Source organism: Siphateles boraxobius, unplaced genomic scaffold (assembly GCF_051911475.1).
Source record: "Siphateles boraxobius isolate OS27281-9 unplaced genomic scaffold, OSU_SipBor_1 130, whole genome shotgun sequence".
Classification (NCBI taxonomy): Eukaryota; Metazoa; Chordata; class Actinopteri; order Cypriniformes; family Leuciscidae; genus Siphateles; species Siphateles boraxobius.
Window position 1 is genome coordinate 46,134,168 of NW_027508734.1, and position 12,033 is coordinate 46,146,200.

Sequence of the window (12,033 nt, forward strand, 5' to 3'; positions counted from 1 at the left end):
GGATTGAGCTGAGTAGGGGACATCTCTAGGGTCTTCAAGTGGGCACCTTCCATCCTCAGTGTTTCGTCGACTAGCCCACGACACTTCAAGAGGGCTCGACAGTGACTCTGGCGTCCCAGAGTCACCCCCTCCGTCCCCCACTCAACTCAGCCCAGCTTACTGACCTCTACATCCCTCCTGCTGCTGAGACCTAACCACAATCTCACAATCTCTCCGCAACCCAACCATACGCGCCAACCCGTTTGACTAAGGCTGTCGAGCCCCACTGGTGCGTTAATATGCAGTTTCAGTGGCAACGGTTCCGTATGGCATACCACCTACCGCAAAACACAACATCTGCCCAACCACCCGTCATTCACGCAATATACACAGGAACTTAATGACTTTAAATACTATACAACCTATACAAATAAAACAACAGACTCTTCAAGTTTTCAAGAATTCTATGAAACCGTAGCATGGCGGCCTGTACACAGCCAGCTAGTATCTTTCCGTCTCAACCACAGCCAGTTTCTGCTCCTTTCTGCTGCTTCAGATAAGTTCTTTAATATACGACGCAACTCTTGGCCACTGAATCCGACGTCTCTGAGGAACCGGGTTGTAGAGTGTGCCACAAAACCTCGACAACCCACTTCCACTGGATAAACCTGGACTTTCCATCCTCGCTGTTCTGCTTCAGTGGCCAGATGAGCATACCGCAGTTTCTTCCTCTCATATGCCTCATCTACCGCATCCTCCCATGACACTGTTAACTCTATCAGTTGAACAATTCGTGCTGATCCAGACCACAAAACAATATCTGGTCGTAGGTTAGTGGTGGCAATCTCAGGTGGAAAAATAAGCCGTTGATCAAGATCAGCCAGCATCTTCCAGTCCCTAGCAGCTTCCAGTTGTCCTGGGCGAGAATTGGTGTTAGCACCTTTTCTTGGTGGTTGCTCGCCTGGGCGGAGGAATATTGTCTTCTGCGTGTAATGTTTTGCTAGAACTTATTGGTCATACTACGCTTGCCTTCCAATGCTAAAGCCAAACATCGCAATACTTGGTCATGGCGCCAAGTAAACCGACCTTGGCTAAGAGCCACCTTACATCCTGTCAAAATGTGCCTTAATGTGGCAGGTGATGAACACAAAGGACAAGAGGGATGCTCTCCTACCCAGAGGTTTAGGTTCAGCGTTGATGGGAGAACATCATATGTTGACCTAATAAGGAAACTGATCCTACTCTCTTCCATTGACCAAAGGTCTTGCCAGCCCATTTTGCGTTGTTCCACACTCTCCCATCTCATCCACTCTCCCTGCTTGGCCTGGGAAATGGCCTTTATACACCTCATCATCTCCTCCTGCTTTCGCACCTCGTTGACTTCCAGCTTCCTCCTTTGAGCTGGGCCTGCCTTGTGCCATAGTAGGAGCTAAACTGAGCCCAAAACCCTCTCTTCCATGCTGTACCTGTCCCACGATATCCCCAATTTGAAGGTCAGCCTTTGCCTTTACTACAGATTTCTTTGCTGACCACTTTATACCAGTTTTTACCACAGGGGCTGCCTCCCTTACACATTTGTCGCGTGACTCTGCTAAAGTAATTTCCAGTCTGACCTTGGCACACTTAAACTCCTCAGTTAAAGCAGAGACTGGCAGCTGCAATACTCCTTAACTATAAAGTCCCACTCTGCTGAGGCAGCGTGGAACTCCCAACCATTTCCTGATGTATGAACTTATTAACGCTTCCAGCTTATCCACTGTTGTCAAAGAAACCTCGTACACAGTCAGTGGCCACAGCAACCTTGGCAATAGACCAAACTGAAAGCACCAGAGTTTTACTTTGCCTGGTAGAGCACAGCTGTTTATGCTCTTCAACCCTTCCACTGCTTGTCGTCTAACTACTCCCACTCGAACTGTGTCCTTTAGATCCCTATTGTACCATCTCCCAAGACTCTTCACTGGCTTCTCAGAAACTGTTGGTATTGCCTCACCATTAATGAAGAATGTTTTATCTACTACCTTTCCTTTAACTATCGAGATGCTCATTGATTTAGAGGGCTTAAATTGCATTCGTGCCCATTCAATATTATCTGTTAACTTCCCCAATAACCGATTAGTGCAGGCTACTGTTGTAGTAATGGTTGTCATGTCATCCATGTATGCTCTGATTGATGGTAGTCGCATCCCAGAAGCCAAGCGCTCTCCTCCTACTACCCATCTTGATGCCCTAATGATTACTTCCATTGCCATGGTAACAGCCAGTGGAGAAATGGTGCATCCTGCCATTATTCCAACCTCTAAAAATTGCCATGCGGTGCTGAATTTTGGAGTTGAGAAACTAAATTGCAAATCTCCAAAATAGGCTTTCACTAAATTTGTTATTGACATTGGTACTCTAAAAAAATCAAATGCTGCCCAAAGAAACTCATGTGGGACTGAACCATATGCATTAGCCAAATCCAGGAATGTCACATGGAGCTCCTTCCTCTCCTTTTTAGCTGATTGAATTCGTTACCAGATAGCATTGATGTGTTCTAAGCATCCTGAGAACCCTGGAATGCCAAGTGTCAATGAAGCCATTCTTTAATAGGTAGGTTGACAATCTCTGCGCAATAAACCTGAAGAAAATATTACCTTCGACGTTTAATAGTGAAATAGGACGAAACTGACTGATGCTTGTAGCATCTTTTTCTTTAGGTATAAAGACTCCACCTGCTCGGCTCCATGCTCTAGGTACAACCTGCTTTTCCCATGCCACTTTTATCAATTTCCACAGAATTCGTAGAACTCCTGAAGCACTCTTGTACACTCTGTACGGAACTCCATTAGGCCCTGGAGATGATGAAGCCCTTGCCTTTCTCACAACCTGCTCTATCTCTTTCCACTTAGGTGGACAGACCTCCATTTGGTATTCTGGTGGATTGATAGATGGGATATCTGACGGAATTGACATAGGCTCATGCCTTTTTGCATCTGTATGCGTTTCCTCCAAATATCTCTCTAGCTCAACCCTAGATGCTTTTAAAGTGCCATTCTTCTCACTGGTGAATAACTTCTTTACGAATTTGAATGGGTCTTTATAGAAATTAGCCCTCGCATGCTCCTTCTTTTTGTAGCGTTTCCGTAGGCGCTCAGCTCTGCGTAATGTTGCAAGCTTATCTTTTATGGCCCTTTGTAAGAGATTGAGTCCCTCCTTCTGGCTTTGTTCTGCTTTGGTCTCCTTTCTCTAACTAACCCTTCAATTTTCTGCTGCCGTCTAGATACAGCAGGAGTAGTTTGTACTTTTTCCTTCCTTTTTCCACACCAAACCTCTCACTTCCATATGCGTAAATGATGTCCCCAAATTTATCCAGCTTCTTTTCAACTGTACCAGTTAATCTTTCCAATGCAAAGCATAGATACGTGTTTACCGTGCAGTTTTCTCACAAGCTCTTGGCCATCTAACTCCAGGCCTATGCCCGTTGAGGTTCTTTTCTCTCTTATGCTGTTTAGTCTTACCGGGTTCACAAGTATCAATGTGTTCATCACTAACTGTGCAAACCCTCATCTCCTCTATGACAGGGGTACTGATATCCTGCGAACTGTGGTTTGCTTCCTGTCGCTGGATTTCATTCGACTGACTTGACTGACTTCGTAAGAAGTACTGATCAATGTGAGGCCCTTGTCCCTTCTCCCTAAAGCATTTCATTTTCCCTTGATGAATCTTCAACCCTCTGACCGTTGTCGCCGGGCTCCAGCCACAGACACAAGCTTGGAGTTCAATGACTTTGCTAACTGCAGAACCTGAACTAGTCTTTTGTGAAGTACTCTCGATACTCATATCCATTTCCATTCCAACGTCGTTAACCATGTTGTCCAACATTGAGTCATCTTCCGCCCATGCTCTCGCAGACTCTAGGGGTATTTTTCTCTTTAATTTCTCAGAAGCCTTGGGCGGGTGTCTCCAGCATCCTGTAAATACAGAGCTGGATACTGCCGACAAGGGAAACTAACCCTTACCAGCCCCATTGGGGTCTCTTTCCTCCTGTCAGCTGTCTCTCCAGGCTGTCACAAGGTCTTTCTCAACCACAGTGCAACCGTCTGGATTTCAAATTGAATATTGCTACACATAAGCTTCCATACATAAGAGCTTGTGCAGCCGCTCTTGAGAAACTGCACCTGCTGAAAACGGAGGCTGCATTTTCAGGACCCCATTTCTAGGACCGCATTTCTAGGACCCTAGGTTTTTAGTGACACCTACCGAATTAGAGGACCAGCGAAGATGGATGACATTCAGAGTGTGAGTATGAAATGCGAATCAATTTTTATTTGTTTAACTAAAAACAATGTGATGCATTTCATTTGAAAGTTAACGTTGCCAACGTGCTGGTGATTTGCTAAACAGTCTTGAATGCATAGCCATCATATATTAGCCTCTAATGCTGGGAAATGAATTGTTAGCACGTTCATTTAACGAAACTGTTGCATGATAAGCCTGGGTTGACTTATTTACAGCACAATAAACTGTAGCATGTTCGTTCTGAAAGCTTGTTAATTACTCATTGTTTTTCCATTTTAATTCAGTTAAAATAATCTTAATGTTTTCACTGACACGTGCTCACAGTCAGCCTGTTTAACGTTACCCACAATACATGTTATGCGTACGTCTCTTCATTTTGACATGGTTTTATAAAGTTGGATGAGACATATGACATTTTTAATAGTCAGACATATCAGAGAGGCCATTATAATAATTGACTGTTAAAATCCCACGTGTTAGATTGTGTCATTTACTGTATACTGTACTCTATATGAAGTGCTATCAAGGACACAGCTCAGGGTAGGCAATAGGCAATAGGCAATAGACAAATAGGCAAGTAGGCAATAGACAAAAGATAAATAAATAAATTGGTTCAGTACTAGGCTTAGGCCTAATTTATGTCTATTTATTTATATGAAATTAATTTAAAAATGTTTTTCAAGAAACGCATAACAATCCAAGAAGGGAGATCCTTTCCTGATCGGTATAGTGCTGCTGCATACATCACAATGTGTGCTTTAAATCTTATATATATATATATGGTCAGGAAAAGTCGTGTCAATAATGTTATTTCTATTCAGATTTCTTGCATCTCTCTCTATTATTTTTTTTTTTCAGTTCAGGTGGGCTTTATTGACATGAGTGTTTCTAGAACCTTTGTTCCCACAACATCAAAATCATTTTTTTTTTCCAAATCTTTTAACAGTATGCAATAATTGTATTATGAACATTAATTGGTATTATTAATTGATATAATTATTATTATCATTATCATTACTCTGTGGTAACTAAGATCTTTTAAATATGAAATTTAAAATTAGAGAGTAGAACATGTTCAACTAAATGTTCCTTATTTAATTCACTTCTCTTTCTCTCTCTTATGAGTCAGTGATGATGTTGTCCATGTGTTTGTCCACCCATTGAAGTTTTTTCAGTCCTCCAAAACTACTGTAGAGTCCTGGAAATGCGTTCCTGGGTCTGCGGTTCTCCGACTCGGTAGGTGGCGCTGTCACAAAAAAACTAGGGTCCTAGAAATGCGGTCCTAGAAGTGGGGTCTTGAAAATGCAGCCTCATTTGAGATGAGCAAAATCTGCACAAGACCAATCACCGGTAATCCCCTTGAGACTGCAGACAGATAATATTGGCTGAGTCAGCCGTCTGCTCTCGAATCGATTCTTCTTCTTCTTCTTCTTCTTTCTTTGTCGTTTTACGGCGGTTGGCAACCAACATTAATGGTGCATTACTGCCACCTACTATACTGGAGTGTGGACCGGAGATAAATAAATAAACCATCAAAACAAAACTAACCTTTTATTTCCTCTTTTTCTTTTTCCTTCCCCCCCCCCCAAAAAAAACGTATAGAGCAACCTAAATCCTTTCTGCCAGTCTTGTTTCCTTTAAGAATCTACATTAAGAATACCAATGTAATCATACCATTTACCCTTTCTCTCTAATCGCTCTTGCGATACTTTGATGCCATACGTCACAGTCATGTGGTGTTGCACTGTCTCAAGTGGGCAAAATTTCTTACCACCATGCACTTCTTCAAGTCAGCTGCCAATGTTGAACAAGTCTATATTGGCTGCATCCGAGTTCTCATACTTACTAGTAGGCGAAAAAAAAAGAAATATGTCTGCATTCACAGTACTCATAAAAGAGTAGACAAAAAGTACCCGGATGACCTACTTCTTCCGGTGAGATTCATGCAGTTCAAGGGGATTACCGGTGATCGGTCTTGTGCAGATTTTGCTCATCTCAAATGAGCCTTATGGGTTTCTCCGAAGCGGTAGTCGTTAGTTGGATAAAATTCTATAGCTGTGAACTAGCTGCATTAACTAATTTTTTTTGTAATTTGATACAAAGGTAATATAATGGTAAATAGCCTAGTGTAGCCTACACACATTTTCTTAAATGAAAATATATATTTTTTAAAAACGTTAAAACGTATCATTACAGTCTGTGATAAGGGTCCATTGGTTGAGTGTACATCGGGTGTACACTCGTTATTGCGGTGCATTATGGGGTTGAATTAGTGCAGTTGATGAGATCAACAGTGGTCCCAGACACCACTACAAATGACTGTGCCCTGTTTAAAGGGATATTATGCATAAAACAAAAAAATAAATTTTTAAGGCCTAATTCTCTTAATCAGCTCTGTTTCTTTCAAATAATTGAGTATTTAGACTCTCTAATCCATAAGCAAGAATTAATTTTTCCACTCCCATCTTCGAAGTTTCCTTTTCAATTCAGGTGATATTTATAATTATATTTATTCATACTATACAAAATACTGTAAATATGTTCATAATCTATAAATGTTTATTCTGACAAAACCCAACTGTGACCATATTTTTTTATAGTATTTTCATATTTTTTATAATTTTATTTGTATAATTTGTATTACTATGTTTCTTGTTGTATCTGTATTTGTATATGTGCACTGGAAAGCTTCAGTAGCATACCAAGGAAAATTCCTTGTGTGTGCAAGCACACTTGGCAATAAAGCTTTCTGATTCTGATTCAATCTTTCATGATTTGAAACATTCTTCAGCATTGGTGGCAGATACAATACACACATTCTATTGCAGTATTCAGATTTTTATTTGAGATTATTTATAAAATAAGCAAAGGACACCCTCTTCATGAAATGAGACAGCAAAATACAATTACCGGTAGTTTAAACATTTAGTTAAAAATAGTTTAAAAGTGGCATTAATAGACATTTAACAGAAAAATTAAATAAAATGAAATGACTTTCCCCCGTTGTTATGATAACTACAAACAAAGGCTTAAATAACATTCCCCTTTTTTGTGTAAGAGAGTTGCAAAATCCGCAATGTACTGCTCAATGCATGTGCCCATAGATATATGGCATGTGCCAAACAACAGAACACAAGAGCTGGTTGGATATTTCACTAGCCTAATGTCCCGGATGTAGAAAAGAGTTATATATTTCACCAAGAGAGAGAAGGGACGGGAGAAGGCGCGTAACTCAGTTTGAATTGGGTGAGCAACTGTGCGGTTCGCGGCTCAGCTGTAGTAACTGTCATTTACAAATTATAAAATGGTAAGTTTTTTGTTTTGTGACGCTCTTCTTTTTGTAAAGATGCATTACAGGTTAAAAGTACATTTAGAGTTATTTTCCCAGTCACTGTTGAACAATATTATGCGGCTAGTTAGCTTAGCTCCTGTGCTAACTGGCGTCGTGTAAACACGAGCGCGAAACAAGTGAACTATCGACTTGTTTAAATAATGCCGTGTACGTAATGCAAAAGGTGTAAACGCTTCAGTTGACTCTTATAACATGAGTATGGTGCTGTTGGTTTCAGGCTGGGGGTAAAGCAGGAAAGGACTCCGGGAAGGCGAAAGCGAAGGCTGTTTCGCGCTCACAAAGAGCTGGACTGCAGGTCAGACCCTTCGTAATGAACAAAGACCCTTGATTGAAATTAATGCATATAAACAATATGGTTTGCTAATAACTAATGTTAGGGTGGTATATACTGTTTTTCTTTTACGTAATTTCACATATGCTGAGCCAATTTTTGTCACTTCGTCATCTTCAGTTTCCAGTGGGTCGAATTCACAGACACCTGAAGTCCAGGACCACCAGTCACGGGCGCGTAGGAGCTACTGCCGCAGTGTACAGTGCTGCTATTCTAGAGTATTTGACTGCTGAGGTGAGTACCATTTAAAGGAGACTGCATTGGGTTGAGACTTTTCAAACCTGTGATTTAACATGCCTGTGTTCATATCAAGGTACTCGAGCTTGCAGGAAATGCTTCTAAAGATCTGAAGGTGAAGAGAATTACCCCACGCCACTTGCAGCTGGCTATCAGAGGCGATGAAGAGTTAGACTCCCTCATTAAGGCGACTATTGCTGGTGGTGGTAAGTACTAATTCAACCTTTTAGTTTTTAAATTTGTGTTTTAGATTTGTGATCTAACCTTTTCCCCTCTTTTTAAATCCCTGCCTTGTAGGTGTTATACCCCACATTCATAAGTCTCTTATTGGGAAGAAGGGACAACAGAAGACCGTGTAATCAATGTTGTCTCAGGACATGAGTGTTCACAAAAGTGTATTGTTTGCCCTGTAGATTAGAATTTTACAACTTTTATATCGTCCATCTTTGCATTTTACTCATTTCTGGGTTATTTTTTTTTAAACATGGCTTCAGAGAAGCTGTTTTTTTTATTTGTTTTTTTTATGTGTCCCTTATGACGTCTGGCTAGTTTTTTTTTTTTTTTTTTTTTTTGCAGTTTGGCTTTTAAACTTGTGAAGATTCAGGAGTTTATTTCAATAAAGCTCAAAGTGCCAAAGGTCCAAGTGTTTGATTTTTAAAAATCTGTGAAGTTCATTCACAATGTAAAATTCTTGTACTTTTTTTTTAGTTTTTTTTTGTTGTTGGAGAAACCGTAGTCTTTTTTATTGAGGAACTCTGAATGGACATTTGTAAAAATTAAAATAAAGGTATTTAAATCCTTAAATGCATCCCAGAACTCACTGCAATCTTTATCCAGTTATGAAGTCACATTTATATATATATATATTGTGCTTTTTACTACAGATTGTTTCAAAACAGCTTTAGAGATAACAGGAAAATAATGCAAAAAAGTTTGTTTCCAGATGAAAATAGCATCAGTCCACCTTGGGTCAAGGATTCAATACCATTGTATTTCTTTGATCGCCACCTGTGAGCTAGTAATTAAGTTCAGTGTTTCTTTTTTGTTTTAAAAGTTAATGTTATAATATATATGTAGCTGCTCTGGAGTAAACTGAGATGCCATCGTCCAGTTTAGTACTTGTACAATGGTGTCAATGCAGCAGATCAATATTATTGTTGAATATTAAATTAATGTCCCCAACTAAGCAAGCCAATGGTAACAGGTGGGAAAATGCGACAGTGGCAAGGAAGACAGACCACATCCACACGAAGCCAGAGCTTTCGCTATCCAGTATACAAGTCGTTCTCAAAGAATTAGCATGTTGTGATAAAGTTCACTATTTTCCATAATGTAATGCTAAAAATTAAACTTTCATATATTTTAGATTCATTGCACACCAACTGAAATATTTCAGGTCTTTAATTGTTTTAATACTGATGATTTTGGCATACAGCTCATGGAAACCCAAAATTCCTATCTCAAAAAATTAGCAAGTTTCATCCAACCAATAAAAGAAGTGTTTTTAATACAAAAAAAGTCAACCTTCAAATAATTATGTTCAGTTATGCACTCAATACTTGGTCGGGAATCCTTTTGCAGAAATGACTGCTTCAATGCGGCGTGGCATGGAGGCAATCAGCCTGTGGCACTGCTGAGGTGTTATGGAGGCCCAGGATGCTTCGATAGTGGCCTTAAGCTCATCCAGAGTGTTGGGTCTTGCGTCTCTCAACTTTCCCTTCACAATATCCCACAGATTCTCTATGGGGTTCAGGTCAGGAGAGTTGGCAGGCCAATTGAGCACAGTAATACCATGGTCAGTAAACCATTTACCAGTGGTTTTGGCACTGTGAGCAGGTGCCAGGTCGTGCTGAAAAATGAAATCTTCATCTCCATAAAGCTTTTCAGCAGATGGAAGCATGAAGTGCTCCAAAATCTCCTGATAGCTAGCTGCATTGACACTGCCCTTGATAAAACACAGTGGACCAACACCAGCAGCTGACATGGCACCCCAGACCATCACTGACTGTGGGTACTTGACACTGGACTTCAGGCATTTGCATTTCCTTCTCCCCAGTCTACCTCCAGACTCTGGCACCTTGATTTCCGAATGACATGCAAAATTTGCTTCCATCCGAAAAAAGTACTTTGGACCACTGAGCAACAGTCCAGTGCAGCTTCTCTGTAGCCAAGGTCAGGCGCTTCCGCCGCTGTTTCTGGTTCAAAAGTGGCCTGACCTGGGGAATGCGGCACCTGTAGCCCATTTCCTGCACACGCCTGTGCACGGTGTCTCTGGATGTTTCTACTCCAGACTCAGTCCACTGCTTCCGCAGGTCCCCCAAGGTCTGGAATCAGTCCTTCTCCACAATCTTCCTCAGGGTCCGGTCACCACTTCTCGTTGTGCAGCGTTTTTTGCCACACTTTTTCCTTCCCACAGACTTACCACTGAGGTGCCTTGATACAGCACTCTGGGAACAGCCTGTTTGTTCAGAAATTTCTTTCTGTGTCTTACCCTCTTGCAATTTTTATCATTACATTATGGAAAATAATGAACTTTATCACAATATGCTAACTTTTTGAGAAGGACCTGTATAGGGCAGTTTAAACTGAACCGGCTTAGTTAGAAACGTTCATCAGCTGTACTAACCGTGTTCAAGTAGCAAACAACAAAAGGTAGAGGGCAGCGTTACACATACACCTTTATTTTTTATTTTATTTTTAAACTTTTTTTATATTTTTTTTTATTGAGAAAACGTTTAAGGGAAATACAGAGACATTTGAATCTTTGAATCAAACAACACAAAAAAAACAAAAAAAAAACAATTCTGCATCTTATTTCACATATCAATCATCTTTCTAACACATTGAGTATCCTTTTCAACAGTTTTGATGTCTTTAGAGCTTTGCGGTTGTTTTGTATTGAAGTTAGAGAGTCATAAAACATCTTCAAATCAGTGGAAAATAGTCTAAAATTTGGTATAGTGGATATACATTTTGCTTTATGTATATGATATTTTCCAAATAGAATGAGAAGTTTAATTATATTATTCATTTCCAATAAATCAGAGTTACAATCCATAAACAAGACCATTACCTCAGTTATTGTGACAAATTTATAAAATAGCTCAAAAAGAAACCAAGAAACTTGGGACCAAAATAAATTAGTATAATTACAACTAAAAAATAAGTGTATTATAGTTTCATTTTCTTCATTACAGAAACTGCATAGTGGTGAAAACCCTTCTTTAAATTTACTAATAAAGTCATTACAAGGATAGTATCTGTTTATTATTTTAAAGTGAGTTTCTTTAACTTTATTAGGGAGTACATATTTATTTATATCAGACCACAAATTTTTAAAAACAAGAAAGTGGTAATCCTGCTTCCACTTCACCATTGCCTTAGGTGAAGAGCTTTTTTCTTTGGTTAAAATTCTTCTGATATATATATTATTAAATTTTTTATCTCGAATAGAAAGGTCCCCAACAGTCAGACTAGGAAGAAAACTTGGAGTTACAGGATTATAGATCTTTTCTTTTTTTATAAGATAAAGTAGTTTCGGGGAGATACAACGAATAAGTTTAAAGTATTCTTTAGAAGATACATTTGTCCCAATATAATTAATAAATTCATTATAATTAAGTAGGTCACCTGATTGATTTATCAAATCTTTAACAAAAATTAAACCTTTGTTAAACCAATCGTTCCAAAAAATGGTTTTGTTTTTAAATAGTACATATTGATTATTCCAAATAACACAGGAATGGGGAGAGAAATTGTGTTTGTAAACTAATTTCCACATATTCAAAGCTTGTTTATGAAAGTTGGACAACTTGATTGGGAGTTTAGTACATTTAAAATCACAAGCAAGTAGAAA

General features: G+C 39.4%; 1 protein-coding gene and 1 long non-coding RNA gene across 2 annotated transcripts in view; both read left to right on the plus strand.

The window, feature by feature from the left end:
* Positions 1 to 12,033, plus strand: part of LOC143737774 (uncharacterized) — a 146,282-nt gene that overhangs the window by 72,378 nt on the left and 61,871 nt on the right. The gene's annotated exons all lie outside the window — the stretch shown is intronic.
* On the plus strand, positions 7,427 to 8,981 carry LOC143736666 (histone H2A.Z). The gene is made up of 5 exons (XM_077227322.1): positions 7,427 to 7,564; positions 7,827 to 7,904; positions 8,061 to 8,174; positions 8,254 to 8,383; positions 8,475 to 8,981. Exons 1-5 carry the CDS (start codon positions 7,562 to 7,564, stop codon positions 8,534 to 8,536), a joined length of 387 nt encoding a protein of 128 aa, XP_077083437.1. The 5' UTR covers positions 7,427 to 7,561; the 3' UTR covers positions 8,537 to 8,981.